General features: G+C 55.8%; 1 protein-coding gene across 5 annotated transcripts in view; it reads right to left on the minus strand.

Moving 5' to 3' along the window:
* Window positions 1-3,307: 3,307 nt before the first annotated feature.
* The window catches only part of RAB11FIP4 (RAB11 family interacting protein 4), a 107,476-nt gene continuing 98,144 nt past the window's right edge, over window positions 3,308-12,639 (minus strand). For all 5 annotated transcript variants that reach the window (XM_019982346.2, XM_070772711.1, XM_070772710.1 and 2 more), the window contains 5 exons: window positions 12,474-12,555; window positions 11,838-11,975; window positions 11,588-11,746; window positions 10,383-10,526; window positions 3,308-9,325 (listed from right to left, as the gene is read on the minus strand). In XM_019982346.2, coding sequence (XP_019837905.2) covers window positions 9,209-9,325; window positions 10,383-10,526; window positions 11,588-11,746; window positions 11,838-11,975; window positions 12,474-12,555 — 640 coding nt within the window. In that variant the 3' untranslated portion in view covers window positions 3,308-9,208. The remainder of the gene's footprint in view (window positions 9,326-10,382; window positions 10,527-11,587; window positions 11,747-11,837; window positions 11,976-12,473; window positions 12,556-12,639) is intronic.

The following is a 12,639-nucleotide window of genomic DNA, read 5'->3' on the forward strand; positions in this document are numbered from 1 at the left end:
CAGGTCTCGGGTCTCCATCGTTGGGGGCGCTGTGCCTCCTCTCCTGAGGGTCCCGGGTCAGAGCCTTTTCCACCCTGGGCGTGGTTTAGTCATTTTCTGGAGAGGGTTGGCTGAGTGGACCCTCCCAGCACGGCCATGAGAAGCCTTATTCCCTGACCACCCAAACCTGGTGATGCAAACTCCCCATCTCACACAGCACACACGCACAAAACCAGGACAAAATAAATCAGGTCTTACCTGAGTCCATGCTGCCTACGTCTCCTTTCCTCTCTCAGCAACCTAGTCCCCCTGCCGCTCTCTGGAACTTGTCCAGGCGGCCCCCAGCTAAAGACGCTTCTTAGTGGTTGCCATGCACAGCCCTGACCTCTGACCTCTGCCTTGCTGGTTGTTTGCATATGCTCTCCATGTCCTTCCCAACCTCCTTCACCTGGCCATCTCCATCTTTTCCTCCTAAGGCTTCCCCTGATTCATCAGATGATTGCCAGAATGATGATGCAATGACTCTCAGCCCTCAACACGCTGGAATCTCCTGGGGGGCTTTGGAAAAACCCGTGTCCAACCCCACCCTTCACCTGGTAGATTCAAATCAAATCACTGGGCTGGGTCCCTATATCCATGGGGCTTCAAGTTCCTCCAGGTGATTCAAATATGCACCCAGGTTTGATAACCTCCCTTTCTAGAAGCTGCTCTGCCGTGAGCGTGGGGGACGGATCTGTCTTCCTTGCCCTACCCCCTGTCTGTCAGGTGCTGGTGGCTGATAAAACACTCGCTTAATGGATGATGAGACCCACCCTTGACCCACCACACTCGGAATGGCCTCAGCTGTCCCATTCCCCCAGCCCCACCTCTCTACTCACCGCCCAGCCACAGTGCCCTGAAAGGGCCAAGCTTTCCACAAGCCTCCTCCACGTGTGATTCCCAGATCCTACCATCCTCCAGGGCTCTGCTGAAATGCCCTGTCCTCAGGGAAATTGTCCCTGATGCCCACTGGCCTCAATCCTCCTGCCCCCAGCTCCCATCCCTGCCTTGACATCTTCCTTGGTACCTCTCATCACGCAAGTCACCTACGTCTCTCCTTCCAAGAGGAAGAGTCTTTGCTTTTTGGTACCAAATCCCCAGGGCCTGGCACAAAACTTGTCACAGAGCTGGAGCCGGCAGAGTAAGTCTGTTGGTTAAGTGATTTTGGTATCCAGGTATTTTTGACCCTTCAGGAGACTTTATCCTGGGCCCAGAGGACTCTAAGAGGCCCTAAATTTGAGGGGATGGTGAGTTGATGGGATTCAAACCTTGATCAGGGAACAAGATCCCATGTGCTGCAACTGAAGATCCTGCGTGCCACAACTAAGACTCGGTGCAACCAGAAAAAAAAAGCAGCAAAACCTGGATACATAGATGAAGACGGTCACATGACAACAAAGGGAGATTGGAGTGATGTAGCCACAAGCCGAGGAGCACCAGGGACTGCTGGTAACCATCAGCCAGGAGAGGCATGGAGTAGACCCTCAGCTGGAGCCTCCAGGGGTGGCACATTGGTCAAGAACCCGCCTGCCAGTGAAGGAGGTGCAAGAGACGTGGGGTCAGTCTCTGGGTCGTGAAGATCTCCTGGTGAACATGGCAACTCACTCCAGTATTCTTGCCTGGGAAATCCCATGGACAGAAGAGCCTGGCAGGCTACAGTCCATAGAGTCACAAAGAGTTGGACATGACTGAGTACACAGTGGAGGCTCTAGAAGGAACTAATCTTGCTGATACCTTAACCTCAGACTTCTGGCCTCTGGAACTGAGAAAATTAATTTCTGTTGTTTTAAACCCCTCCACTAGCTTGTGGTATATTTTTACAGCCACGCTGGAAAACTAATTTTATAGAGGAGACATTCTGATTAGGAGCCTTTGGGGGAAGAGGAGTTTTGCCTCCCAAATCCAGATTCTGATTCTGCAAGTACGTACCGGATCCCATCCGGTGACTTGACTCCTGGGGTAGGAACTGTTAACTTCCCTTGTTTTATAGATGAGGCAACTGAAACTCAGATAACTTGCTCAGTCACATGGAAGTCAGAGAGTGGAGGTCTGATTTCAAGTGTAAGAATTTTTCCATGAACACAGAGTTGGTGCTTAATGGCCTAATTCTTGTGAAACATCAGCACGTTGAAAGTTTAATACTGGGGTTCTCAGTGACACCCCCTGTCCCTACCCTGGATCTCAAGACCTCACTGTGCTTTCCTCTGCTTCCTTGACAACACTGAGTTCACCTTTTCAGGACTTCAGGTCTCAACACACACCCCAGGGTGCAAGGGGGTTAGAGATTCTGTAAAGGCCGGCAGTTGCTTCTGGATGGCTGGGGTAGAGGGCAGAACCAGTCTCAAAAAAAAGTAATGGCACACCAAGAAGGAAGCTGTTTCTGCAACTGGGGTGTGGGTCCAGTGCTCGGGAATTGGAGACACCTGGCTGGCAGGAGAGGGCTCCTCAAAGGAGTTGGGAATCGAGTTGCCAGATAGAACAGGAGGCCCAGTTATATTTGAATTTCAGATAAACGATGAATAACAGTATTGCTTGGGACATACTTATACTGAAAAATTATCTCAAATTCAGATTTAACTGGGTGTTCTGTATTTTGACTTGTAGTCTGGCAACCCTAGTTAGGAAGGGAAAGGCAGGTTAGCAGGATGGAGGGGAGGAAAGGTCTAGAACACACGACTTCCAGTGCTGGAAGATGACTTTGCCGTGAGCCCAGGAGGCTGTGTGAATGCACTGAATGGGGCACCGTCCACCCACCCGGGCAGACCCATGGCACCAGGGTCTGTGTGGGGGCCTGGGCCAACAACTTACCTCCAGAGGCTGGGCGCCTGTGAACCCCGTCAACACTCGGAATCGCATAACAACCAGGAGCAGACAAGGAGAGGGCGGGACTCTGGCCGTTCACCTCCAAGGCTTGGCAGGACTCAGCCAGGCTCAAGTGGAGGATGTGGGCCTGGGACCCAGGGGAGGAACAGGAGGGGACACAGGCGGGAGCTGGCACCAGGACCCAGCTAGTGACCAGAGCAAGTTGAAACCCTGGGAGGCCCCAGCTGAGAAAGCGAACATGGCTGCCCAGAGGACAGTTTTCAAACATCACCAGGGATGATGATGGGACCCTCATCTCCTCTCCCAGGGACAGCAGGCTCACAGGAGGGTCTGCAGGGTGAGGCCCTGCCCTGGAGACTGTTACCTGGTGAGGCCCGCTCTTCCTATGAGAGGTTGGCCCCAGAAGTTCCGAGACCAGGCCTCCCCTCTTTCACCCTCCCTCCCCCAGCACAGAGACACCATCAAGTCAGGCAAGAAAAGCAAAGTGTTTATTTACATCTTGGTCTGTACACGAGAGTTCCCCAGGGAGCCTGCCTCTGCAAGCCTGCTCCTTTTTGGCCCGGGAGCAGGCGGGAGGCAGAGGGCTCGGGACCCTAGGACTCAGCCTTGGAGCCTCAACCCCCTCTCCCCAAGCTGGGGCCTGGATGTGGAGGTCTCGCCCCAGCCCCAGAGCTAAGCCTGCTTCTGGATGGAGGCTCCAGGGGCAGAAGACTCGGGTGAAATCCCACGATGCGTCAGAGGCACCTGACGACCTCCTGGATGAGCCTTTGCATGCAGCTCATCCCTCTCAGCTCTGGAGACCCAGCGGAGAAAGTGGAAGGAGCTGGGCGCCTCAGTGATGCGAGGTCCTGACATCACGGGGGATTTAACGGCACCTGGGTCTGAGCACCTTGGGCGGAAGAGCTCGGCGGTTGTTAATGGCAGGTGTTGGGGGGACGCAGCCTGAAGCCTCTTCCTTCTGCCCGCTTGGGGTCTGAAGCTGTTCAGACAGCAGATGGCGATGGCCCTGAACCCAGGCCCGGCGTCAAGCCCTGGGAGCCACACAGCTGGAGCTTCTTCTGGGGGCCCCGGGTGCATCCTCCCAGGGGCCCACAGAGTGGCTGCAGACCCATGACAATCACTGCCAGGCCAATGCTCCAAGTGAGAAAGGTACGCTCTGCCAGCTACAGGTACTGACACCCACTCGGGGAGCAGTTTGTGGGAGAAGCTGCTTTGCACACAGAGAGCCTTTTATAGTGTGCAGGGTTCCTAAAGAGCGGCAGGCTGGGTGAGGCGCTGAGTGGGCCCAGGACCCCCAAGCTAGGGACCGGAATGAAACATGTCCCAGATTAGCGAGTCTGAGTGGCTGAGCAAGTGGAGGGCCTGGGGACGGCGTGCAGGGGGGTCAGCCTCGTGGGGCGGAGGTGCGTGGACACAGAAGGGCTGCTTTGTACACTTTGCAGGGCTCGGGCAGGAACAGGGCCAGGGTAACCGAGAGGACGTAGAAAAGGGGGCAATGGAAACGTGGGAACTCCTGTACAGGGTGATGGGGGGTGGAGGGGGGAGAAGGCACAAAGACAAGGACCCCAAACCATGCAGACAACACACAGCCTGTGCAGCACAGCAAAGCCGAGGGCCGGGAGGGAAGCCTGTCTCCAGAGCTTGCAGCGCCTAAACCCCCGATGGGGTGGCCCCGGGATGCCCAGCTCAGCCACCCCCTGCTGGTGGCGCCGGGCAGACGGCCCTCCTTTACGGTCACAACAAAAATGGAAAGAGAAACCTACGAGGTCGGAGCACCAATGTCACGTGACATCTAGCTTCGCAGGGTCTACGCTTTTAGAAACAGACCTTTCTAGAAGGCAGCCTGTTTCCCCAAGAAAGAGGAGTGTGGCAGAAGGGCGGGCGGGCGGGCGGGCAGGCAGGCAGGCAGGCCCATGGCTCCCGCCCCTCGTGCTCCCTGCCCACTCTCGGGCCTGCTCAGAATGGGCTGGCAGGGTCTGCAGAGGGAAGGGACTTGCTCAAAGTCACCCAGGTTGCCCCTCACCAGCCTGAAGCATCACAGGAGAGGGGCTGCCCTAGAGGAAAGTTCTGAAGTTCTGCACTGCCCCCTCCTCAGTCTACAACCCACCTCAGCCCTTAAGAGAGTCGCTGTAGATCTGCCAGGCAAACAAAGTCATTGCCTGGGCACCGCAACCATCCCAACACATCCCCTGTTCTGTTCGCGTCTATAATTAGCTCTTAGGTTTATAAATTTGATAATGCATTAAACCCACACACCTATGCAGCACGAAAAGAGGACTTAATTTCTCCCTGGTCCACCAGGCCCCACTGGCCCCTGCGGGTCTCTTCCCTGCTACTAAGTCCCTCATTGGAACAAAAGAGCCTGCCTTCCTGATCCCCAGAACCTGGCTGGGCCAGGAGTTCAGCAGACTAGAGCCTGGAGCCTCCAGGGCTGGGGAGGGATGCTGGTGTGGTGACCTTTATCCACCCAACCTGAAAACAGATCAGAAAGCGGGAATCGCCTTGGGCTCAGCTATGCCAGAAGGTAGCTGCTATTTCTGGGGCTGCTTTCAGCACCCACCCCCACTCTGTTCTGCTCTCGCTTTAATCACTGGGCCTGTGACTGATACATCCCAACACCTGCCACCCACCAACTCCATGAGCAACAGGCAGAGACCAACCTGCCCACTCAGGTTTGCTAACCCCTAGGCTGGTGGCTCAGCCGGTAAAGAATCGCCTGCAATGTGGGAGACCTGGGTTCAATCTCCGGGTTGGGAAGATCCCCTGGAGAAGGGGAGAATTCCATGGACTGTATAGTCCATGGGGTCCCAAAGAATCAGATATGACTGAGCGACTTTCATTTTCCAGGCTCCTGAGAACAGCTGGATCTACCCACTCCTGAAGGCATCTGGCCTCCCCTTGTGGGTGTCAGGGCGTCTGCTAACGTCTCACCGTCTGACATCATTAAAGGAAAAGCCACCGTCTCAGCAAGGGAATTCAATTTTACCTAGCACCTAGGTTAACAAGCCCAGCAGAGGTTTTCTCTGCCTCTGGCCAACCGCTTCCTAAAAGTCCCAACCTTGGCTGCACATTACCATCACTTGGGGAGCTCTCTGAACAGTCAGGTGCCTGGGCCATACCCACACCAATGGAATCCAAATCTCTGGAGGCCCAGGCAGCAGCATTTAAAAAAAGCTCCCCAGTGATTCCAATGCACAGCCCAAGTTGAGAATCACTATTACTATTTCAGGTCTGGGTACTTTGGGAGGTTGTCAAACTCTGTTTTTAACGGGTCAGAAATAGATTAGGAGTTTACAGATAAAGGATAATTTCTCTTTGACAATTCTCAAAGAATCTGCAAATTTAAAATAACTTATCTAACTCTGGCAATTCAAAGTTAATTTGTGTTTAGACACTGACTTGCTGGTTCAACAAATTTTGCTGGGGCTCTGATTAAATGTGAGGACTGCCCAGGGTCATGTCAAATGTGAGCCTGCAGCAGAACCCCCTCCCCTCACCCCAAAACCACCTCTAAAACCTGCAGACAAGCATAGATCCCAAGTATTGTATGGAACACCTACTGAAAATTATTTGTTTTGCCTGAAATTCACATTTCACGGGGGAATCCTGTATATTCTCCAGCAGCCCCACCACCGAGAGATAAAAGCACAACCTTCAACCAGGAAACAGGAGAAAACGCAGGGGGAGCAGGGTCTGCCCACCGGGACCCCGTTCTAGAACCTGCACAGGGGCTGTGGCTTGGAACCCCTGTGGCATTGCCCCCTCTCAGGCTAAAAAGCTACAGGATCTGAACAAGCCTATTGGATGTATTATGGCTGAAGAAGGTTGGATTTAACTTGGGGCATGTGTTAAATGGAACTCAGCCTCAATTTAAAGTCAGCCCGCTTCTCAGACCAGGTCCGGAGGCGGCTTTCTGACCAGAGCTTCCTGGGGGAGTCGGCTCCCGTGGAGCCCCCTTCAGGCTGACAGCTTTCTCCACCCACTTTCCCCTGGGTGGAGATTCCATGCCACATTCTGACTCTGTTATAAACTCAGGCCTCTGCGGCCTCCCCTGGAATTCCACATCAGTGCGGCTAAAGAGCATATACACCATCACCCATAAAATGCTCCTCCCCCAGGGCGAGCCCCAGCCCCATGGGCCAGGACCCGGATCCGGCTGGCCTCTCTGCAGGATGCCTTCTCATATAAAACCCAGACCCAAGCCGCAGCGTGAGTCATCAGCTTTCCGGTCTTCATTCATGCCATTCCTTTCTCTTAGCAAATTCTCAAGAGACCCACTTCCCATCCCTTCCTTCCACTGCCGCTTCTGCTTAGACCCCTGGGGGCCCCAAAGAGACCAGCGTCCTGCGGGGTGGAGAGACTCCCAGGAGACTGACGCCCCGCCCCCCATCCTCGTCTTCCTGGTGCGGGTGGCCCCAAAGTCCTGGGATCAGATCCATGCACATGCTTAAACAGAAGTCACAAAATCCAACGAGAGTGACTGGAACGGGATGAAGACCAGTCCTGGCCGCAGCCCTGCTCTGTCACTGGGAACACACCCGAATCCCCAGGTCCCTGCTCACCCTCCCAGCCCTCTCTCCTCTGCACACATGTGTCCCCAACGTGCCCAAGCCTTCTCTTTCATAGAAGTGCTGAAGGAAACAAACGGCAGTGGCAGGTGGAGGGGGGAGGATGTTGGAAATAAGACCATGCGCATTTATCTGTATTTGGATTAAGGATACGGTTCACAAGCCACACAAAATTGAGACAAACTGGAAAACTCAAAGAAGAGTACCATATCTGCTCCCAGCCGCCTAGAACAAAAGATCACGTGAAAGATCCCGAGGGTGTTTCCACTGTGTCACCAGGCTGATCTTTACCTTTGAAACAGAACTGGGAGTCCGCACTGATTTACTGTTTCTGTTGCGGTTCAAGTATAGCCATGGCCTGGTCATAGCTATGTCTTTTGACCTTTTTGTTCCCTTAAAGTCTGTAACTGGGCTTCCCAGGTGGCTCAGTGGTAAAAGAATCTGCCTGCAGAGGCAGAAGGCGTGGATTTGATCCCTGGTCAGGAAGATGCCCTGGAGGAGGAAATAGCAACCCACTCCAGTATCTTGCCTGGAGAATCCTATGGACAGAGGAGCCTGGTGGCTAGAGTCCTTGGGGTTGCAAGGAGTTGGACACAACTGAGAGACTAAACCACCAACCACCACCACCAGAATGGAAGACTAAAATTTCCCTGCAGCTTCCCTGACTGTCTCTCACACCAGCACAGCTGAGACCCAAATACAGGCATGTTTCTAGAGGCTGGGACAGAGGGGCCTCACTGTCCGGCAGAGCCAAACCCAGAGCATGGATTCTGAAAACCCAAACCTAAGGCCGTGACCAGGGACAGGTGAGCAAGGCCCCCTCCCAGCCCTTGGGAGCTGTTGAGAGGGTCCATCCACGCCTCTCTCCTACAAGGCAGCCCCCGGAAACGAGGCTGACAGGGACGTGACCGTGTCTCTGGCTGCCCAATGTCAACATGTACCCTAGACTGTCCCCACCCGCTTCCCTTTTCTTTGAATCCTTCATGTACACCCAAGTGAATGCCGCTTGCTTTTCATGGTCTTAAAAAACAAAACCAAGACAGGAAAGGAGAGGTAGGTGAGCAGGGATGGGCAGGTTTACGGAGAACTCTCAAAGTGCCAAGAACCCTCAGGATGATGGCTGTCCCCATCCCCAACCCCCCGCACCTCCAGCTCCTCTGCAGGCCTGAGTCCTTTGGATATACTGTGCACAAGCCTCACAGGGGGCTGCTGGCTGCAGGAAGGGCTTGTGAGGACCCCCGACACGTCCCCCCTCCCCCACCTCCTTCCTTCTCTCCGAACTCAAGCACCTGGGCCTGAAAGGTGGCCGAAGAGGTTGGTGAGGCATTCAAGCTCCTGGAAGGGGTCGTCACTTTGCCCCCGCTCCCAGGGGGAAACAGGAATGGGGGTCAAAGAGCCTGTCGCACTAGAATGCTTTTCAATCCTTGTCCCCAGAGGTAGAATCATTTTGTCCAGTATCTGAAATGCAAGCTTCCCGTAGCTCTCGTCATTACAGTAACTCCTGACGGCTGACCTCGCCCCCGCCCACCTCCACGACCCTCTGCCCCTCGCAAAGGGACCGCAAAACACAAAGACAGCTGACGGCGCAGATGGCGCCACGGCCACTGCCCAGGCTCACGCTCTGCTGTGTGCACGGCCTCCCCACATACACACCAGTACACATTACACAGCGGTGGCCAGAGACACATTTACAGTGTGCGTGGGAGGCCCGTCCCGGGCCGCATCCTCGAGCAGGGTTCTGCCCCTGAATCCTGGGGTCTGGGGGTCCTGCGGCTGCTCTGCAGCCAGCCACCCTCGTCTCAGTGTTTGATCTCGAGGATGGAGGGGTTGTGGTCCAGGATGGCGAGGATGATCTTGTCCATGTACTGCCTCAGCCGGAAGTTGATCTCCTCCTGTTCCTTGAGGGCTTCCATGAGCTGGAGGGAACGAGAAAGCAAGGTCAGAGGCCAGGCGGGGGACCGGGGTATGGGCAGAGCCAGTGTCCCAACAAAAACAGCCTCGGAGCCCAGGCACCAGTCTCCGGTGTCACATCCGGGCAGGGGGGAAGGTGCAGAGGCGCAGGCCACAGCCCCAGAGAGGCCTGGATCACTGGCCTGTTGCGGGGGCCCAGATGTGTGTGATGTTTTTGATAAAGGCAGAGAATGCTGGCCAGAAGCATTTATAATCAGGAGTGACACCCACTGTCCCAAAACCCTAAGACCGCCTGCTGCTTCCTCTCGCCACCCCCAGTCCTGCCGCTGTCCTTCTCCAGGTCGACTCCTGCCGTGTCCATGGGATGCGCCTCTGCTCGCAGGCTGGAGGCTGGTGCCCGGCTCATGTGGGCACTCCTCAAGGCCAGGGACCAGCTCCTGGCTGTGTGTCCCCAGCACAGAGTAAAGGGGTTCGGTGACTCGTGTTGAAATCTAACCTGGGTATCTTGGAGGCCTGATCTTTCATAACCATACCCCAGTGGGGCAGAAAGAGTGGGCTTTGGTGCTAGGGACCTGGGTTCCTCTCTCTCCATAAGCTGGGTGATCTTGGGTGATCCTGGTCTCCCGATCTGTGACATGGAAGTGTTCAGAAAGCCTTCGTGTTCTCAGAAGATTAAATGAAGACATACTGCAAGCAGGTGCCCCCCAAAATGCTAATATCCTTCTCCTGCTGGCTTGGGTCCAGGGGACATCCGGCCTCCCCGGATCGCACACTGATGACATCAATGGGCCATTCCGGCACATTCCTGACCGAACGAACTCAAACTCCGCTCTCCTCCCAACCCCACTCTCCTCCCACCACATACAGGAAATCGGAGCAGGTTTATCTCCGCCTGCAGGCTCCTCCTCTCACGGCTCTGCTTCACTGTGACCTCTGCATCACTCGGGGTCACTGCAGATGGGGACTCCCAGGGGGCTAGGCCCTGCCCTGCTTTTCCTGCCCTGGGTCAGGACCCACGGGCGAGGGGCCAGGCTCCATGGCGAGAGCGTGTGGGCATGTTACCTCATCGCGAGAGGCTGTGTCTATTTCTGCTGCCAGGGACTGGGCTTTGGTCTGGGTGGCAAAGAGGTTCTTGGCTTCGTAGAGGCTGAGGCTCAAGATTTGTCCATTCAAGTCATCATTCTGATCTCGCAGCTTGTGATTCTCCTGCGGAAGGGGACACAGGCAACTCTGACTCCCATTGGGACCCACTTCTCTGCATCCATGGCCTCTGACCACCCCCCAGGGTGTATGTCACTGGCCAGTTCAGGACACCCACAGATGACCTGGCCTCTGCTGGGTTCCAGGGCGAGGAGGGCTAGGTCCTGAGGGGGTTTGGGGTCCTGAGGAGAAGTTATAGCCCTGCTCAGGGAGCCAGGTTTCCAGAGAGGAGCATGGCTCCAGACTACCCCTTCCCTGGGGGTGGGTGAGCCGGAAGAGGGGACCCAGAGGACACCGCCCACTCAGTGGCTCCTTCTCCAACACGGGCCCTTGGTGAGGGAAAGTGATGCTCTGGGTCCCTGGGGTGGCAGGTCAGCTCATCTCCTTGGCTCCTCCTGAAGTCGGGCTCAGGAATCCTGCTCTGGGAAGTTCTTTCCAGGGTCCCCTCAGCTCCTGTGTGCAGCCGGCCCAGTACCATCCTGCCCAGACCCGGGTGACCAGCCCCACGCTCTAGCTTTTTGCCTCAAGGCTCCTACCTGCTCACATCTGGGACCCCAGGCGCCCCCTTGTGGCTGAGAAGGGCTGGGGTTTCTGCTGTGGGACAGGAACCTCCCGGAGCCGCCCCACAGGGGTAATTTATTCTGCAGGGTCTCTGAGCACCCTCAGGCCCCCGCTGGGTCACTGCCCCTCCTGATCCCGCTTCCCCCACCCCTAAGGGCTCCTCAGTCACGGGAGAGTGTCCAGGAACCCTCTGAAATGGACTCTTGAGCTCAGGGTGGGAGACACTGATGTGCAGCTGGGTGAGGTCTCCTCCTCCCACGTGCCCAGGACAGAAGACTGGTGTCTGTTTCCCGTCACAGATGCTGAGCAAAGACCGACCCTGGGGTTTCCACCCACCTCGCCTGAGCTGTGAGATGGGGCCGAGCGGGCCTGATGATCAAGGTGTCGGGAGGAGCAGGCAGTTACAAGGGGGAAAGAGGCGCTCCAACGCTCAGCCCTGCACAGGAGACGCACCCCGAGGGGACCCGGACACCTCATCCCCTGGGACGGGGGCTTCCAGGGCCTACCTGCTTGAGCCGCTTGACCTCATGTTCCAACTCGACCTCTCGAGCCCTGGCGTTGAACTCGCCGAGGCTGGAGGACGAGCTGCGGCCCCTGCCCGGCCGCTCGCAGTCCAGCTTGTACATCTGCAGGTGCTCCAGCTCCTTCCGCAAGTCCTCAATGAGCTGTGGGGGAAGGAGGCCGGTTGGCAGGAGCATGGATACGGGGGGTTGTGGGGTGGGGTAGGGTAGGGCGCCCTGGAGCCCGCCGACCCACCTCCTGCGTCGCCTCCCGCTCCTTCTGGAACTCCAGGCGGTTGTGCCGCAGCTTGTCCATCATGCGCTTGTACAGGTCCATCTCATCCTTGAGCCGCAGGCTGGTGTCCTCCAGCCGGTCGGACATGCGCTGCCGCTCCTGCAGCAGGGAGACGGGGATGGGGGAGAGTTCCCAGGGGGCCCGCTGCGCCCTGGGGGGCTTCGCTGGGGGCCTGGGGCAGCCACCTCGACAACTGGGCAATCAGACCAACCCGCTGGACAGAGCCTTCGGAGGCATGAATTAAAGCAGCAGCTAGACCCCTAATTCTAGAGCTGCAGCAAGAAAAGCCTCAGGTCTCCACAGTCCTTCAATGATGCCAGATGGATCTGAATAGAAGGTAAAAGTCCAAACAGAATCTGGCCTCTTTCTCCTTCTTATTTTCCCCCATAATACAGAGAAACGTATTCACTGTATGACATTTGGAAAATTAGAAATATGCAAAGACAAACTATTTGTATTTTGTTCCCTTTTTTTTTTTGGCTAGGGCAATGAGAATTTCAGAAACTAGAAACCAAAAGGCCAGTGACAGCCAACACGGCCTCTCTGTGGATTCAGCTCAAGATCCAAGTCTGAGCAATGCCTGGACCTAACGCTCACCTCATCCAGCTTCTCTGTTTGTGACTTGAGCCGAGTCACCGTTGTTCTAAGCTCGGTGTTTTCTTCCTCTAATTGCTGCACCCTGGGGAAAGGAGGACGAGAATGTCAGACATGGAGATTATCTCACAATCTGACAGTCTGTAGCAATTCTCAGCTCCCTAGAGGA

This window comes from Bos indicus, chromosome 19 (assembly GCF_029378745.1).
Source record: "Bos indicus isolate NIAB-ARS_2022 breed Sahiwal x Tharparkar chromosome 19, NIAB-ARS_B.indTharparkar_mat_pri_1.0, whole genome shotgun sequence".
In the NCBI taxonomy this organism is placed as follows: Eukaryota; Metazoa; Chordata; class Mammalia; order Artiodactyla; family Bovidae; genus Bos; species Bos indicus.